The sequence below is a fragment of the Oreochromis niloticus genome, linkage group LG4 (genome assembly GCF_001858045.2).
Source record: "Oreochromis niloticus isolate F11D_XX linkage group LG4, O_niloticus_UMD_NMBU, whole genome shotgun sequence".
Taxonomy (NCBI): Eukaryota; Metazoa; Chordata; class Actinopteri; order Cichliformes; family Cichlidae; genus Oreochromis; species Oreochromis niloticus.
Window position 1 is genome coordinate 24,314,212 of NC_031969.2, and position 13,566 is coordinate 24,327,777.

The 13,566-nt window shown below is 40.6% G+C and overlaps 1 protein-coding gene across 6 annotated transcripts in view; it reads left to right on the forward strand.

Annotated features, from left to right (window-relative positions):
- Window positions 1–12,369, forward strand: part of dock6 (dedicator of cytokinesis 6) — a 41,992-nt gene extending 29,623 nt beyond the window's left edge. For 5 of the 6 annotated variants that reach the window (XM_025906338.1, XM_019357795.2, XM_005468750.4 and 2 more), the window contains 26 exons: window positions 106–201; window positions 303–443; window positions 630–743; window positions 841–1,011; window positions 1,571–1,710; window positions 1,826–1,995; window positions 2,109–2,260; window positions 2,567–2,749; window positions 4,477–4,603; window positions 4,692–4,776; window positions 4,906–5,002; window positions 5,119–5,253; window positions 5,532–5,684; window positions 5,826–5,984; window positions 6,103–6,203; window positions 6,283–6,475; window positions 7,154–7,297; window positions 7,419–7,550; window positions 7,662–7,676; window positions 9,035–9,160; window positions 9,249–9,338; window positions 9,417–9,653; window positions 9,739–9,882; window positions 10,017–10,123; window positions 10,213–10,386; window positions 11,070–12,369. In XM_025906338.1, the coding sequence (XP_025762123.1) occupies window positions 106–201; window positions 303–443; window positions 630–743; window positions 841–1,011; window positions 1,571–1,710; window positions 1,826–1,995; window positions 2,109–2,260; window positions 2,567–2,749; window positions 4,477–4,603; window positions 4,692–4,776; window positions 4,906–5,002; window positions 5,119–5,253; window positions 5,532–5,684; window positions 5,826–5,984; window positions 6,103–6,203; window positions 6,283–6,475; window positions 7,154–7,297; window positions 7,419–7,550; window positions 7,662–7,676; window positions 9,035–9,160; window positions 9,249–9,338; window positions 9,417–9,653; window positions 9,739–9,882; window positions 10,017–10,123; window positions 10,213–10,386; window positions 11,070–11,112 (3,429 nt within the window). In that variant the 3' untranslated portion in view covers window positions 11,113–12,369. Of the gene's footprint in view, window positions 1–105; window positions 202–302; window positions 444–629; window positions 744–840; window positions 1,012–1,570; window positions 1,711–1,825; window positions 1,996–2,108; window positions 2,261–2,566; window positions 2,750–4,476; window positions 4,604–4,691; window positions 4,777–4,905; window positions 5,003–5,118; window positions 5,254–5,531; window positions 5,685–5,825; window positions 5,985–6,102; window positions 6,204–6,282; window positions 6,476–7,153; window positions 7,298–7,418; window positions 7,551–7,661; window positions 7,677–9,027; window positions 9,161–9,248; window positions 9,339–9,416; window positions 9,654–9,738; window positions 9,883–10,016; window positions 10,124–10,212; window positions 10,387–11,069 lie in introns of those variants that run through there. The other variant, XR_002061823.2, reaches the window with a different exon arrangement.
- Window positions 12,370–13,566: the final 1,197 nt, after the last annotated feature.

Below are 13,566 nucleotides of genomic sequence, written 5' to 3' on the forward strand. Positions count from 1 at the left end.
TATTAATTATTCCTAATAGCATTGAAACAGTTTATTTTAATCTTGATAGCTCAAATACAATTAACTAGACCAAACTGAACTAGCTTGTTGTTGGTTCATGTCTAGCTGCTCCACGAGGAGCTGGCTTTACAGTGGGTGGTCAGCACCAGCACAGTGAGGGAAGCGGCGCTGCAACAAGCTTGGTTTTTCTTCCAACTGATGGTAAGCATTCCTTTTTGAAATTGCAATAATTGTACACCACTTTCTAAGTAAAACAAAACTTAAGGTCTGCAAACCATTTTCTTATTTATCCCCTCCTACAGACAAAGAGCATGACCCACCACTTATTCCTGACCTCAAAACTGGATGTTCCCAGGCGTCAGCGGTTCCCAGACCGCTTTGTGGATGACATCGCTGCGCTTGTGTGTGCCATCAGTGCAGACATTGTCAGCCGATACCACAAGGTACCAAATCCTGAGAGCTAGCTAATTTAGGTCACTGGCCAACAAAAACGATAGTGGCTTTATTTTTCTCCCTTATCTTTTATACAAAGCTTGAGCATTGCTGGTTGATTCAAACCTAATATACAAACTAATATAATATAAACCAAGACTCTTCCTCTTTCTCTCACATGAATTTTCCCCTTCCAGGATGTGGAGCTTGTGGAGAGGTTAAATAGCAGTCTGGCTTTCTTCCTGAATGACCTGTTGTCTCTCATGGACCGGGGCTTTGTCTTCAACCTCATCCGCTCTTACTACAAACAGGTCCCCATTGCACTTTTTCCTATTTTCCTGTAATCTGATACGCTCAGAGACTCCCACACACATTATTGTGTCTTCTATGTAACTGCGTGTTAAACAGATTGCCAACAAGTTGCACACGGCCCAGAATCCCAGCTCTCTGAATGCTCTGAGGATGGACTTCACTCGTATTGTCTGCAGCCATGAGCACTATGTGATCCTCAACTTGCCGTGCTCAATCCTGAGCCCCCCAGCCTCCCCCTCTCCTTCCACTTCTTCCACCACATCACAGGTACTATAGCACATTATCCATCATAGACGAATTATAAGAAAATATTAATTTCACATAAAGAGAATGGATAAATTGAAATGTTGCTAATTTCCCTCTGTAATAAGTGCATACTCATAGCATCAGTGTCCTCAAAGTTCCAGTCATGGCCCTTGGGGATGTTTTTTGCAGCCCTTGAGTCAGCCAAGGAAAGAATGCGATGCACTGTACATTTCATTATGGGAGGATTTCTCTTGAATTCCAACTCTTCTGTTCCGGGCATCATAGCTAGAGTTTCTTAACAGAAATACCGCTGGTGTCAAAATGTGCCTTCCTCTTGGTTTAAAAAAACAAACATAATGACTGAATGAAATTAGCAAATACACTACCAACACTAACTGAAGCTGTTTGTTTATTTTCCTTAATAAACAAATGATGTCTTAAATTTGCAGTCATCAAAACTTTGAGAATAACTCTTCTGTGTTTCTACACAAACCATTGCATAACATTAATGTAAGCCACACTTATAAGTCATTTCTCCATAATTCTGTGTCATCTTAACTATCTCTCCTTGTGTCCACAGAGCTCAGCATTTTCCAGTATGGTGCAAGACCAGGGCGTGGCCACCATGTTTGAGCTCTCCGTCCCTTTTCGCCAGCAGCACTTCCTGTCCGGCCTGCTGCTGTCTGAGCTATCACTCATCCTCGACCCTGATGGTGAAGGGTGAGTTTTTAGTATCTGCACACCAGCTGATCAAGACTTTACATCGATTCAGACTTTAACGTGAAATAAAGTGAGAGATGATGAAGATTATCACGATTTTGTTTATCACCCACAGGGTTTTCTTCCTTCATAAAAAAGCCATTAGTGCCGTTCACTCCCTGCTGTGTAGCCACGATGCAGACCCTCGCTACAGGGACCCTCAAGTCAGAGCCCACATGGCTCAACTCTACCTGCCTCTCATCCCAATCGTCATGGAGACGTTGCATCAGCTCTATGACTTCTCTGGTCAGCAGAACAATATGAGCAGCCCATAAATATGGTTTTCCACCTGCTCGAGAGGATGTTGTTTTATTTGCAGTATTATTGTACCTGAGAGTGCTTTTCTTATTGCCTTGCAGACTCCTCGCCTTCTCGGGTCCGCCATGCATCCACCCACGCTGACGATGCTGACCCAGACAGTGGCAGCACTATCAGTCAGTCTGTTGCTATGGCAATCGCTGGCTCCCCTCTGCAGCATGCCAAAGCCAACCCATTCGCGCTGCCCACAGTGGTAAGTGATAGCAGCAAGGGTCATAGTGTTCCCCAGAGCCCTACAGACTGACAGGTCACAGAGTGGCCTCTGTGTGGGCGACTGCTGCTTCAGTTTGACAGACGGTCACGCCACACAACACTCACCTATTTAAATATAATTTGCATTCTTTCCTTGTTGTTCTTTAGCTAAAGAACAACTGCTCCTTTTCACCTGTAGGTGGCTCTGTGTCCTTTGCCATAACTTTCTCTAAACAGCCATTTTGTTCTATACTCAAGTGGATTACAAGATTGGCACCGATTTTCTGTGTGTGTGTGTCGTTACCAGGCGGGGCGCCAGTCCAGCTCTCTGTCTGCCGAGTGCAGTAGGACTCTGCTGGTGTGTTTCCTGTGGGTGCTGAAGAATGCAGATGCAGCTCTCCTGGAGCGCTGGGTGTCAGATTTGTCTGTACTGCAAATCAACCGCTTGCTAGATCTGCTGCATCTCTGTGTGTCCTGCTTTGAATACAAGGTATAATAAATGGGCACCATCAAGATTCGCAGTTCATTCAGGGTGATGCTAAATTCCTCTAAATTGATTTTCCACAGAAAGCTAGTTCAGAGCAAATATTGATTACATATCATTTCCTTCTTTTTCTCCTGCTTGATGGGGTTTTTACGAAGGCAACGAGTTAATGTTCCTGGTTTAATTAGCTGTTATTTAAAAATTAGATTTAATTTAACCATTACTGCAAAAATGGTGATGTCTGTGGCAGCATGTAACAGATCTGTGCTGGTCAGTTACTGCTGGCTGAGAATGCCTTCACTTCTGCCTCTGAAAGGTATATTTTATATGATGCATTATACATAATGCATTGTATACTGAGGCACTTGGACTTCAGACATCATGTCCAGGGTTACTACTGTATTGTCCATTACTGTTTGCATAGCACTGCAAAATCACACAGTAGTCTATTTAGCTGTGTTTACTCTAGGGCTGCCACGATTAGTCGACTAGTCACGATTACGTCGACTATTAAAATCGTCGACGATTAATTTAATAGTCGACACGTCGTTTGAAGCTTTGTAAGATCCCAAAAGACGCATCAGTAAGTAGTAGGATTTAAGAGTGTAATGACGGACTGAAACAGAAGATGGCAGCACTGCATGTACAAGGATGCCAGCTGCCTTTAAACCCCGAAGAAGAAGAAGCTGTGTCCCAGAATTCATAGCGCGGCCCTGCTCAGTTTTCAACAATGGCGGCAGCTAGTTAGTTTTAATATCACTCTTATTATTCTTTCTGGGTCACAAAATAAACGTTTAACATATTTTCAGGCGAGAATATAGCTGTGTAAACCTCAAATATCTGCTCAGTTTATCAAGACATCACATATTTTCAAAAGTGCTCCGACGTTTCCGGAGACGTCTGTTACCCACCAGCTCGATAGCTAGCTGGGGTTGACGGCTCACTAGAGCCAGTGAGAACACCAGACTCCCGGCAAATCGTTTTCAAACTCACCGCCGTCTTTCGCTACTCAGGTTAAACATGATATATTAGTCACTTAGATAACTTAAAAGTGATATTGTTTGGCTTTTTTTAGTATTTTATTTGTTCCTGAGTAAATCGGGTTGGCTGAGATTAAAGTTATAGTTTTTACACAGCTGAATAAACGTCAAGCAGACAACTGATTATCAGAAGTGTGAGATGCTCGAGAATATACTCCGGTGTCCTGTTATATTTTAGATAGCAAGGAGCAGACGGCTGAGTTTTTTAAACTCCACCAAACAAACTACAAATGTCATTAAAATTTAATAAACTATCATCTTGTCTTTAATTTTAGTTGGCACATACCTTAAACACTTAAAGCTGTAAGCTAATGATAGTTATTTAAGAGCAGATGCATGCTGGTGAAATAAGCTGTACGTTTTACATCCAATGGATGCATGATCTGATTAGTCGACTAATCGCAAAAATAATCGGTGACTAGTCGAATATCAAAATAATCGTTTGTGGCAGCCCTAGTTTACTCTATAAATGATTAATAGGACAGGAGGCTATTTTTATGTGTTTGTTTTTAAATTGTTTGCTTATCTAAAGTCCATTTCTTAGCAGCTTTCTACCCATTTTTTTTTCTTTTATCCACTTTTAATATAGTCTTTTTTTTTTCTCTCTCAGAGAAATTTCTGGGTAAACTTGCCTAATTTGTATGCTACCTTTTTATGATTTATTTGTCCTCTGATGTTTGGTGGACGTTGTAGGGGAAGAAGACTTTGGAGCGGATCAATAGCCTGACATTTAAAAAGTCTCAAGATATGAAGGCACGACTTGAAGAAGCCATACTGGGCACAATCGGAGCCCGTCAGGAGATGGTTCGGCGTCACAGAGGTGGGAAGCACGACAGAAACATAGGCTTGTGTCATGCATGTCTGAAGCAATTTATATTTGTGGTGCTTAAGGAAATTTACTCTTACAGAAAGGAGCCCTTATGGCAGCCAGGAGAACGTTAGGTGGAAAAAGAACGTAACTCACTGGAGAACAAATGCAGACAGAGTTGACAAGTATGTGCTTTACAGAAATATAGATTTGGTTCTTCTGTTCACGTTGTGAAAATTACAAATATTCTTGGATTATAATTTATGTCAAATGTGTGTTTCTGTGTAACATGATTGTAAAATGACACCTTTCAGGACTAAGGCTGAGGTGGAACAGGAGTCTGTGGTGGATGGAAACCTAGCTACTGAGGCCTCTCTCATAGTACTGGACACACTGGAAATTATAGTCAAGGTAAAACAATGAGAAATAAATAAATCTGTTTAGATACCACCTTTCCAGTGGTTGACATAAAGTGCTGTCCTCCTATGTAAACATCCTTTGCTTGTTGTGTGCCTGTCTTCTTTCAGACTGTGGTTGCATCAGAGTTGAAAGAAAGTGTTTTAGGTGGAGTGCTGAGAGTACTTCTTCACAGCATGGCAGGAAACCAGAGCGCCCTCTTTCTGCAGCATTGCTTCAATACACAGAGAGCTCTGGTTTTCAAAGTAAGTGCAGTTTGCTTTTAGCAATTACACAAGTTTTCAGTTTTTTTATTGTCTTTTCCAGCAAAAAAAACCAAAACACAAATTAATGAATTAACACAAATAATTAATGTTTTGGTATTAATAGTTTTACTCCTATTTGGCATTATTCTGCTTACTCATTTTCATTGATAACATCTGTGTTACAATTTATTTAAAAGTAAAACAAAGCGGGCCATATTTCATTTCTGGTGGCAGCGGGGTGAACTGTACTAAGTGACGCTGTGTGTTTTTGTGTATAGTTCCCAGAAATGCTGTTTGAGGAGGACACAGAGCTTTGTGCAGACCTGTGCCTGCGTCTCCTGCGTCACTGCAGCAGCAGTGTCGGCTCTGTCAGAAGTCACGCCTCGGCATCTCTTTACCTGCTCATGAGACAGAACTTCGAGATTGGAAATGTATGTTAAGATGTTGCGTTATCTGTGAAATACTTTGATGTTCTTTCATAGCTGTGGACATGTCAGCAAAATGCATCTATACCGTAATTCAAGACTGTAATGATGTTGTAGGTCACACTGGGCTACGTTTTTGTTTTGTAGAACTTTGCACGAGTAAAGATGCAGGTCACCATGTCTCTGTCCTCACTGGTGGGAACATCGCAGAACTTTAATGAAGAGCATCTTCGTCGGTCTCTCAAGACAATCTTGACATATGCCGAAGAGGACTTAGAGCTGCGGGACACACCTTTCCCAGAGCAGGTGCACAGCAACCATCATCTTGTTTACAGTTTTCGAGCTGGAGCTAGTGGAACGGGTAAGCTGGTGGAACAGGTAAGACTTTTTTTTTCATTTGGTATATGTATGTTTGAAACTGCAGGTCCAGGATCTGGTGTTCAACCTGCACATGATTCTTACTGACACTGTGAAGATGAAGGAGCATCAGCACGATCCAGAGATGCTTATCGACCTAATGTACAGGTACTGGAATGACCATCAGAGTGGCTGTAAATCAAAAATAAAATAAAACCTAAAGTGTTTTCTCATTTTCTCTTTTCAGGATTGCTAAAGGTTACCAGAACTCCCCTGACTTGCGCTTAACGTGGCTTCAAAACATGGCAGGGAAACACTCAGAGAGAGGGAACCATGCTGAAGCAGCCCACTGTCTGGTCCACAGCGCAGCTCTGGTAGCGGAGTATCTCAACATGCTGGAGGATTGTCGCTACCTGCCCATTGGTTGTGTCACATTTCAGGTCAGTGTGTGTATGCTGTTTAAATCGTTCTACTTACAAATAGTTGGCTAGGTCACAATGATTTTAGTCTAATGCCTCAGTCACAGTCGGTGACCTCCTGACACCTGCCTGAACACTGCAGCCAACATGTTTCAAAAGGCACAAAAATTTGTCTCCTTGTCTGGTGCGTGTTACAGTTTTCACTGTTTCACTTGGAAAGTAGTTGGCAGTTATCTGACAAGGAGATGTTTTCCATGCAAACTACGGGCAACCGCGACAATCTGCTAGCAGTCAAAGCAACTGTAATCTTTCACTGAGGCACTGTATACCTCTTTGTGACCAGTTTGAAACTGAAACTGCCAGAAACCTCCAGCAACCAGTCACTAACTGGGTAGAGAATTCAAATTTTTCCCAAATGACCTGTGGTTGCCAGGTGTTGGCTGACTGGTCTCTGGACTTGTGTGAGTTGAGTTTTAGCAAATGAATTTGCAGCGACTGCCAGAAACCTCCAGCAACTATTCACCACCCGGCTTGGGACTCTTGTGACCTGTGGTTACTAGAAGATCTTCACTAATGCGTGTCTAGACCTGTGTGACTCAGGCCTAAATGAAACTTTTACTTAAAAGACATATAAAACATGTGGGTGTATGACCAGATGTTAACTTTTTTCCTATTTTGTTTTGTCTGTTTTTACTACAGAATATTTCATCCAACGTATTAGAGGAGTCGGCAGTATCCGATGACGTTCTGTCGCCAGAGGAGGAGGGCATTTGTGCTGGGAAGTATTTCAGTGAGTCTGGCCTGGTGGGCCTTCTGGAGCAAGCAGCTGCTTCTTTTAACATGGTATGACTCACATTCACTGACAAACAGCACAAGGTTCCTGCATTAACATGGCTGAAGGATGGATATTTTATCATATGATTTGTGTAAAAAAAATCCCTATTTAATTGTGCTGTAACTGCAGGCTGGCATGTATGAGGCCATTAATGAAGTGTACAAGATTCTGCTCCCGATCCATGAAGCCAACAGAGACTTTAAAAAGCTGGCTACTGTCCACGGGAAGCTACAAGATGCCTTTAATAAAGTCTACAACCAAGTGAGTTGACAGCTTAATCCTGAAATCACCAGCAATCTACAAAGGAATTAGTTTAGAGCCAATTATCTTTATCCTAATTCCCTTCTTTATTTCTTTTCTCATCTTTTCCAGAGTTCAGGATGGGAGGTAACAAACTAATCTGACATTAAGAGTATCCAATTTAAAGTAAAACATTCAGCAGTTGTTGTTGACAGTGTTATTCTTCTTCCCCTTGGCTTGTTTTCTTCTCCACTCCTGTGTCAATAACATGTTACTGGTGAGTGATGCAAAGCTTACTTTATCACTTGGTTGAGTAGAATTAAGACAAGTATTAATTAATTTGCGCTGCAGTCCTGCTGTAATAAAACTACTTCTGAGCATGGATTTGTATTTTCCCACAACATGAAAAGCATCTGTTTTCCCACATCCAAAGCAGCCACTGAAACAAAGCGTTAACAAAGAGTAAATGCTGTTTTGTTTTGTTTTTCATCACTGGTGTTGCAAACACAGGAATATAAATTAGTGTCAGGGTGAAAAAAATCTGTGTGCATTTTACAAACCAGCTGTTTTAACCAAAAGAAAGAAACCAAACCGCTTTCAGCCCCAAAACAACAAAACAAGAGAAAACGGTTCCAAAGAAAAGGCGGCTCACTCGTGTGGCCGTTTGAGAGAGAAGAAAGTAAATGATCCTCTGTGGTAGGCGGTGGCCATGTTGGCTCTTTTTACAAGGGTGGCCCTCAGGAAAGGACACAGTCATTGTTCCCACCAATATCCACATCCAATAACTATATAATTTCCAAACATCAACCAGACCTTTTCACTAAAAGAAAATCAAGCACAGAAGTTACATAGGATAACGCATAAATACAACAGCAGTATAACAACCATGGATCATGAATGGGTAAAAAAATAAACTCTGGTTATTCAGATAGATTTCTAGTTTACATTTCACATTTTAGGCTGTGTTAACACCTCCATATGGCTGTCTACTATGATGACCCCTAATTAGCATATAATTGCATAGTTACTTAGTTACTGACACTTTGTTATCACACTGTTAGCAAATACTTTTTACTGCATTTTTTCTAATGGCTAAACAGCTATTTCGCTAACATTTCCGTACAACACATCACTCGTGGTGAGTTTATTCTGCAGGTGTCCCATAATGCTGTTCCTCCTGTTTTTGTGCTTCTATTCATTTATTCAGCATTTATGTACTAGTGGAAATACAGCATTCTAACGTTTGTATGACAGATTTGGTCTTGGTTTCAGGGTTGTTGAGTCCTCAATAAAAATAGGCCAGTCATTTAAACATTTTAGTTTGTGGAGAAAAAAAATCTTCATTTCAAGTCTTTGGAGTGTCAGATAATGAGTCCATGAATTAAAACGGGGTATTTTTTTTTTTTCTACTGTTAACACGTAAGCTCTGTGTCAGCTGCTTTTAATTCACTCACGCTCTGCACTCTTTAATCGTTTAAGTTTTCTGTCTTGTTTTTAGTGTTCAGCGAATGTTTGGGACCTACTTCAGAGTGGGTTTCTATGGCTGTCGCTTCGGAGATCTGGATGAGCAAGAATTTGTCTACAAGGAGCCATCGATCACCAAGTTAGCGGAGATATCGCACAGACTTGAGGCATGTTAACTCCTCCTGATGCTAATAAAGATGTCTTTAATGATTTATGAGGAACATATGTCTAAAGGTGAATGCCTCTGGCCCACAGGAGTTCTACTCAGAGAAATTTGGGGATGAGGTGGTCGAAATTATCAAAGACTCCAGCCCAGTGGACAAAAACAAACTAGATCCCAACAAGGTAAAGAGATGTGTATGTTTGTTGCTTAAAAAATATGTATATTTTTAAAATGTCTAACTGTACTGATGACTTTTTCAGGCTTACCTGCAGATCACCTATGTCGAGCCCTACTTTGACACATATGAGCTGAAGGAAAGAATCACCTACTTTGACAAGAACTACAACTTGCGTACCTTCATGTACTGCACTCCCTTCACTCTGGACGGCCGCGCTCACGGCGACCTGCACGAGCAGTACAAACGCAAAACCATCCTGACAACATCTCACGCCTTCCCTTACATCAAGACACGGATCAATGTTATCCACAAGGAGGAGGTGGGTGCCTCTAGTGGAGGGATCAGATTTTAAATAAATGTAGACATTATAATGTATGTTCATTGTTACATCTTTGGCTTTCCAGATTATTCTTGTCCCCATCGAGGTGGCGATTGAAGATATGCAGAAGAAGACTCAGGAGCTCGCTTTCGCCACAAACCAAGACCCCGCAGACTCTAAAATGCTTCAAATGGTGCTCCAGGGCTGTGTGGGCACCACTGTCAACCAGGTGATAATATAATTGAAATGCTGGTCCCCCTGGAATAATAATAACATCAAAGCAGAGCTTTAAGTCTGGGTTAGTGTTTTAAGCAGTGGCAGAAATTCCTCAGCCAATATGTAACTGTTTCTCTCCCCTAACAGGGCCCCCTTGAGGTGGCGCAGGTCTTTCTCGCCGACATTCCTGATGACCCCAAGCTGTTTCGTCATCACAACAAACTGCGCCTCTGCTTTAAAGACTTCGCTAAGAGGTACTGACATGATCTCTGTCTCAGACAAAGACTGTTGTGTGGCCAATAAAAACAAATCCCAACTCCCTGTGTCTTTCTTTTTTGTGCAGGTGTGAGGATGCCTTGAGGAAGAATAAAGCCCTGATTGGGCCAGATCAGAAAGAGTACCACAGAGAGCTAGAAAGGAATTACCATAAACTGAAAGAAGCTCTGGGTCCTCTCATCAACCGCAAGATCCCCCAGCTTTACAGAACCGTACCAGCTCCGACTCTGCAAACACAACGGTAACTTGAGACATTAATAACACACACACACGCCTACGCACAGAGACGCACAAAATGATCTCATGCTGCTTCTTCAAGCACATCAAACTAACATAAGAGGAACGTAAAACTGTGTCATGCTTCAGGCTATATTCTCAAACAGCCAGTTTGTCACCAGTGAGCAGACATGCAGACACATTTCAGTGATTTCAAATGTGTCACATTTTATTCCACAGTCATTAATAAAAGATGATGCACTTCTTGAACTGCTGTAGCCTGTTTGACTATGGAAACTATCACCATATGTTATTTTTGGTTTTCATCATCTTCTGGCTGCAGCTCTGTGTTTGCATGTGGACTGATTCCTAATCAGAAACAGTTACAGTCAACAGCACCTGCCAGACCGATGCTGCAGCACAGAGAGAAATGTAAAATCCCAGATAGTTAAAATATTAACACAAACTTTGAGCTCCATTGGTCCGCTATATTACATTAGGGGTTTATCATTATTACTCTTGGAACCACAATGCTGATTCAAAGCCATGTAAGCTTTTAGTGGGACAACTTTCACACTCCTTGGGTGGCATTTTTTGGCTCAAATGAAATAAAGTGAACCATATCTTTGCTAAAATATGATGTTTTTGATTTTGACATATGTTTTTTTTCCCCAGTATTCCTACTAATTATCCCCCCCTCTCTCGCAGGAACTCCTACAGTAGGTCGAGTTTCCGCAAAGTCGACTGTTGAGCCACAGAAAGCTGGAAAGCGACACAGAGAAACAAGCTTTTAAAATTAGCACCATCTCATACCGTCTGTCCCCCCTTCCCCCCACTGCGTTGCACACCAACTGTAGCAGGAACACACAAACACACCGTCCTCTTCTTCATCTAGCTCGTTATTTTACACTCATCACCTTTGGCCACCCAGTCATGTCTTAACACCCCCCTCCCCCTTCCAACCCCTCCATGCACACACAGTAAGTTGTCACCTCTTTTGCTGCCCTACCATCCCCACCACTCTCACACCTCTTTTGGGGAAAAAAAACCCCTCTGGTGTTTATGCAGGAAGGTTATCTGCTCTGTAAACATTGTCATTTGGAGCAAGGCTCTAAGATGGCAGTGTTTAAAGAAAGCTTTTTACAGTTATCCACCCAAAGTAATCTCTCAGAGCCTGATCTGACTTTACCTTTAGTTTTTAGCACACTGTTTTGGGTTTGTTTTTCTTTAGCTTCGAGTGTCTGCTTTTGAAGAGGCTTAGGTTGTCTGTTTTGTGTCATGGACTTATTTAATTTGTGAGATTTTTTTTTTAATCCCTGGTAGTGATCACTGCCAGACTTTGTTATTAAATAGTCCCAGGGAGTTTTCTTTTGTTATCAACAGACCAAATAACTGACATTCCTTCTCCCTCAAGTCGTAACATTTATCTGCCCATCTCTCGTTATAAGGGTTCAATAAAGGGAGTTGGTGGGCTGCTTTTTGTGGAGGTCCAGGTTTGATATGATTGAGCTCATTATGTGTGGGAGAGAGTGACTCGATGGGATGCTTAAATGTGTTTTTAAAACTGTGAACTCTTAGACATGCACTCCAGTCGCATCAGATTTTTATCACAGAAGCACTGTTTAAAGACAGGCCATCTCGTTTGCTCACACAGGCATGTTCAAACTGCGACATTCGCTATCATACTACAGTATAGATAGATAACTGAATATGTTATGACTGCGTAAACAAGTCCTCGTTTGACTGTTATGAGCTTCTGTGGAAGACCAAATGTTTTGTATGTATACACCTCTGTGGCTATAGAAGATTTACATTTATTGTAGAAATCTCCATCTACTGTATCTATGAAATTGCACTATTGTAAACAACCTGCAGCACATTAACACTGTAACTACTAAAATATATGTGCTTTTGTTATTTTACAGAGCTGGAAACTGTTTTTTACCAATTAGATAGGCAATTTTTTTTATTTATTTACACTGTCTTCTATTAAATATTTCTCCCTACACTCCTGGTCATCCTTTATTTGTCGGTCTTACAATGTAAATTCATGTAGTAATGTGATTACTACTAATTTTTAACACTGTTTCACATTAACCGTTTTGTTACTGGAAATCTGTATTTTTCACACATGGTTTGTTTGCTTTTCAGCAGTCAGTATCATATTATGGTATGGAAAGCATCTTTAATACCCATAGACCACAGTGATACTACAAAAACTACACTAACAACAGGGCTACGACAGTAACATAGTGGCATTTCTACATTTCTGTTTCTACATGAAACATACACAAGGTTTGCAAATAATTATTACTAAATTTGTATGTATTAATTTTAGTTATGAATCTCAAAACTTTTGAATGTTGTAGACTAGTCTTTTCAGATGTTATAACTTAAAATTAACAGTTATAATTAAGAATAATTATTTCCTCATATTTACTGCACATTCACAAGGGTTACTGTACCATTATGATTATATATTTCTTTTTATTTGTATTTGTTTATTTGGTGACCTCCTCTTGCAGGGACTTTTATGGTTGTTTCTGCAAGTCTTTTGTGGTGTATGAAATTTCTCAAAGATGCTCAGTGTCCTTCCACCAACAATTTGTGATGTCCATGGATCTCTAAAGAGGTTGTTTGAGGTCTTAGAAGTTTATTGTGATTCCTCAGCGGTCCTTGATTTGATAATTTAATGGCTTTGATTGAATGTATTTTAGATTTTTCATGTGTATCTCCAGTTTGCTACACTTCAGGGTTAAACTTGATACTTAATATGCTGTTATACTGGTTTGACAGCTGTAGTTGCATTTAAAGCAACTGTTGTTGTGATTGGACACTATATAAATGCACAGCTCAGTATTTCATATTCAAAAAGTGTGATCAAGTTGTTTAAAAATGTTTTATTATAGAATACAGTATGTAAACTTTAATGTTACCAGTGACAGCTGGGGACCAGTGAGGATTTTTAAGATTATAGTTGCTGACTTTACTGTACTTTGTTGCTTATTATTTTATAACAAGGCGTCTTATTTTGAAAGTTCAGCAATTCAAAGATTTTAACTGTTTCCTTTACAAAAGATTTAAATATTACACATATAAGCCACAAGCGTGATTAGATTAATATTTTAAAAATGAGTATAAAAGTAACACGGCGTTAAAAAGAGAATCACCACGTTGACTTCATTGTGTTTATTTACATGAGTTC